Source organism: Ischnura elegans, chromosome 11 (genome assembly GCF_921293095.1).
Source record: "Ischnura elegans chromosome 11, ioIscEleg1.1, whole genome shotgun sequence".
Lineage (NCBI taxonomy): Eukaryota > Metazoa > Arthropoda > Insecta > Odonata > Coenagrionidae > Ischnura > Ischnura elegans.
In genome coordinates this window covers 79,739,962-79,744,004 of record NC_060256.1, presented here as the reverse complement: position 1 = coordinate 79,744,004, position 4,043 = coordinate 79,739,962, and the positions used below count along the sequence as shown (strand labels likewise).

The window sequence follows — 4,043 nt, the reverse complement described above, 5'->3', positions numbered from 1 at the left end:
ATAAGAAAAATCTGCATAATGATGATAATAATATCACAAATTATTTTAAATAAATAGAATGCCTACAGGCGCAATACCTTTCATTTGAATGAGTTATGTTGTGAAACTTTGTAAACATCCGCGGATAAAGTCCGAAATGTTAAATTCATCCGTAAAAATAAGGTTATAATCAACATATAAATAAAATTTATGGTATATGTATCTAATTATAATGCTAAATCTTACTTTAGCGCTTAACTTTCAAATACCAACCGGTGCATCAAGTCCCCGAAATTTACAAAATTACATCCGCAATAAAAAATTCGGCATTAATTTATACGTCAATATGCGCTTAGTTTTAACAGAAATACATTTCAAATTCATTGCTTCCTGTAGTAATAGTGAAGTTACGGACACGGACACGTCCGTTTTAGCGAGGATAATATGCGTCATCATTAGGGGATTAGGGATTCTCCCCCTGTGGCGGGAATACTAAACATCTTTCGGCGCGCATTGTGTATTCACGCAGGCCTTTGATGCAGCTTCGGGAGTTGAGCGCTTGATTCCATCGGGGCATCACGCATCGAGATGATCAAGCGCCTTGTCATTTTCTTATACCTTACCACCAAAATTCTAGCCGATGATAGCAAATGCTCAGGTGAAATTTGCATAGAAAAGTCTTCACAGACCAAAAGTAAAGATGATGCCAACTTCGTCAATTTTTTTCAGGAGGCATTGACATGCTGTCCGAACGTAGATCATTCATATGATCCAATGACTCGAGTTTGCTCGAACAGGACCTCGGAGATCAACCTGGAATGGAAAATCCTTAACGTACTCCAATCAACCGCTGGCACCCTGACGTGCGGCAAATACAGAGTTTTAGTGGATTACGAAATAGTTTTGACGTACGCGATGGAAAAAAATATTTTGGAGACGATTGACAGGAACCGTGACAGGTTCATTAACGCCAGTCCAGTTGACTGCGATAACAGTGAGTGCGACGAAATCAACGGTACTCATATTTCTCCGCTGGAAATCACTGATTATGATATGTACCCGGAGTTTCAGACCAACACGTCGGTAGATATGGTGATGAGGATAGTGTCCGCCAGGATATTCAATTCGCCAAGCGGTGCCGATGCCGGCGCCGTCGCGTCCTTTCTCCCAGGCGGGATGCTGGGGATCGGCCCAGAGTCTCACGCTCGCGGCGATTTCTGCCTCAACGTCCGGGACCAAACGGAGAGCACCGTTCGTCTGACAGCACGCGTGTGCCAGCACGCGGATCGTTGGTGCCAAGGGAAGAAGAGAACGTGTTTCCGGAAATGTTGTCCAGATGGAGAGATTATGGTGGAGAGAGCGCTGTTACCACAAGACAAGCGGAACAGGACAAGGAAGAAAAATACTTGCCACCCACACCCCGAGGGATTCGCTATCTCTAAGGTAAGCAAATGCATCTTTTTATCAAGATTTTGTCATTCACATAGATATGCAGTTACAGGGGTGTATAGTGTATACTCAAGTTTAAAGAGCTTTATTTTATTTTGGTGTCATGACATGTTGTCCGAATGTAGATCACTCATGTTTATTTTAATATTTATTAGTTTCCGAACAGAGGGCGTTTACTTTGGACAAAATTCGGCTCTTCGTTCGTAAATAATAGTCCTGAATCGTTAGCCGCACCGAAAGACTTTCGTTGCATGATTCTGAAGGAGGGGAATTCCTCCACCCATCAAGGATCCGCAACTAGTCCAAAACAAGCTGATCCATCTCTGACGTCATGTTGCTCCATGAACCTGTAAAAGACAAATGGAAAGGCTTTTGTAATAAAAGATATAAAATGAAGATTATTTCATTAGATTTATGGTTACTTATGCCGACATAATTATTTCTATTTGATAAAAAAATTAAAATGAGTTTTTAGCAACACATTTACATTTAAATTTACCGAAGCAAATGGTGTGTAAAATCACACAAGATCCAATCAGCCAAAAAGCACAGGGGTGTGAAAAGAATTGAGTAATAAATGATGCTAAAATCCACAAAATATTTGATTTTAAGGAAAGAATTAAGATAAGCGCGATGAATTGTTAACTAACACCCAAGGGTGGATCCAGGATTTTTCTGGGGGGGTGGCACAATGGTCTGACAGGCAAACGGTATTTTCATATTGTAGATTAAAAACAACATGCAGCAAATACTGCAAGAAATATTGTCTTTATTTCATAATGAAATTAATTGATTAAGCTTCCGTAATGCACAAAACGAACGCACGAATAACCGAATTCAAAATTTAGTCTATTTTTTAAGCGTCTGGGGGGGGGGCACTTGTCTACCTCCCCCCGCAACCTCCAAATCCGCCTTTGCTTACACTATAAAATCTAAATCTTCCAAATTAGGTTCGTAAATTCCACTGCACGGCGTCCAATGCGATTGTTGCAATACTATTCGAAAAGATTTTTATCAAAGCGCCATGGTCGGATTAATGTTTCATTTGAAAAATGCTTTCTCGCTAACGATTAACAGATATCAGGATAGAAATCCGCTGCGATTAAAACACGAGCCATAATTCCAGGCTATGGGCATTCTTGAGACCAAATATATCAAAGAATCTAAGAACAAAAGTTAGAAAGCTAGCGGTTAAACTTTCAGCTAAACTCAGCTTTCTAAAAGACGAATAAAAACGATATCAACGTCAGAGGCACCACTCCATGAATTTCAGGGTTTTATTAGTATAGCGCTTCACGCTTTTAAGGCCGGTGGTAACTCTTGTCCGGAGCACAAAAATGAGACGTTTTGGATGCGAAAATATCATTTTTCCTTGATCCCAACGAGCAACACGAATAATAGAGACATCCATGTCACCAACGGTGTAGAATCATGCACAGACGGATTGAGACACTAATTTTTACCCAGCATCGAAAGTATCAACAGCAAAAAAATGTCTTAACTATATTTTTCTAGCTGAATTCCGCGCTGTTTTAGGCTGTCGTAAATTTTAGGCATGTTTAGAGGTTATTTGGGGGTTGGTCAATAAAAGAGTACAATAGTCCCTCTCCAACGTTTCGATGGTGTCGACAATTGCATTGTCACCGGCAGGGCTTGGAACAAATCATGAAACTCGACGAAAAACTGGAACATTTAGTATGATACAAATTATAAAATATTAATGTAATAATGTAATTTGAATAATCAATATTAATGTAATAATCCCTTTCAATACCGTTCTCCGCAGGTCAGAAATATTTTTTAATTCTTCGTTACCTAGGCAAAAGAACTCACTGTCTAAATAAAAATAATATAAACTATCAAATACGAAATGGTTGGTTTTTGACTTTGATAACTTATTTGACAAATAAGGTATGTAGCATTATTATTGTTACATAATTTTTCAACTATTAAATCGCTGATTTTTGTCTCCGAGTTCTACTATTAAGGTCTACGACAGTATAACTATACCTATGAATATATGGCGTCAAATAATAAATGGTGGTAAGGAGCTAACATACTCAATGAACATGGACAACCCTCATGAGAAACTAAAAATATAGCTATGCACATAGAGATCAAGCTTCCTTCAGTAAATTACTGTCGCCCATTTTATTTTAATAAAATTTAAGGGAAATAACAAATTTCATAAGGCAAATTTACACAGGTGAATAAACAGAATAAAAATAAAATTGAATATGTTAGGGGTGTAGTGATCTAGCGAGCAGGAAGCTGAATTTGAATGGTCCGAAGTTCATACCTATACTTCAAGAATGTCCCCAGCTAAATCCCTTTCAACGCCGCTTTCCGCAAGTCGGAAATATTTTTTAATTGCTCGTTAACTAGGTAAGAGAACTCACTGTCTAATGTGACTCCGAAAAATTCACACGCAAAAGCATAATTCTACAATGATTTTTACCCACGTCAAATAAAATCTGTCTTTGGTTTGAAACATTGTGTTAATGTTTTTATTTTCGGTAAAAAGTTCGTCATATATCATTAAACAATAACAAGATTATATAATTTAAAAAACAGTAATATGGCAAAAATTAAAAAAATACTTTTCCACGGCGAGA

The 4,043-nt window shown here is 38.0% G+C and overlaps 1 protein-coding gene across 2 annotated transcripts in view; it reads left to right on the top strand.

The window, feature by feature from the left end:
• Positions 1-498: 498 nt before the first annotated feature.
• The window catches only part of LOC124168176 (probable G-protein coupled receptor Mth-like 2), a 98,894-nt gene continuing 95,349 nt past the window's right edge, over positions 499-4,043 (top strand). Inside the window, exons 1-2 of one of the 2 annotated variants that reach the window (XM_046546301.1) lie at positions 516-637; positions 709-1,422. In XM_046546301.1, coding sequence (XP_046402257.1) covers positions 620-637; positions 709-1,422 — 732 coding nt within the window. In that variant the 5' untranslated portion in view covers positions 516-619. Of the gene's footprint in view, positions 1,423-4,043 lie in introns of both variants that reach the window. The other variant, XM_046546300.1, reaches the window with a different exon arrangement.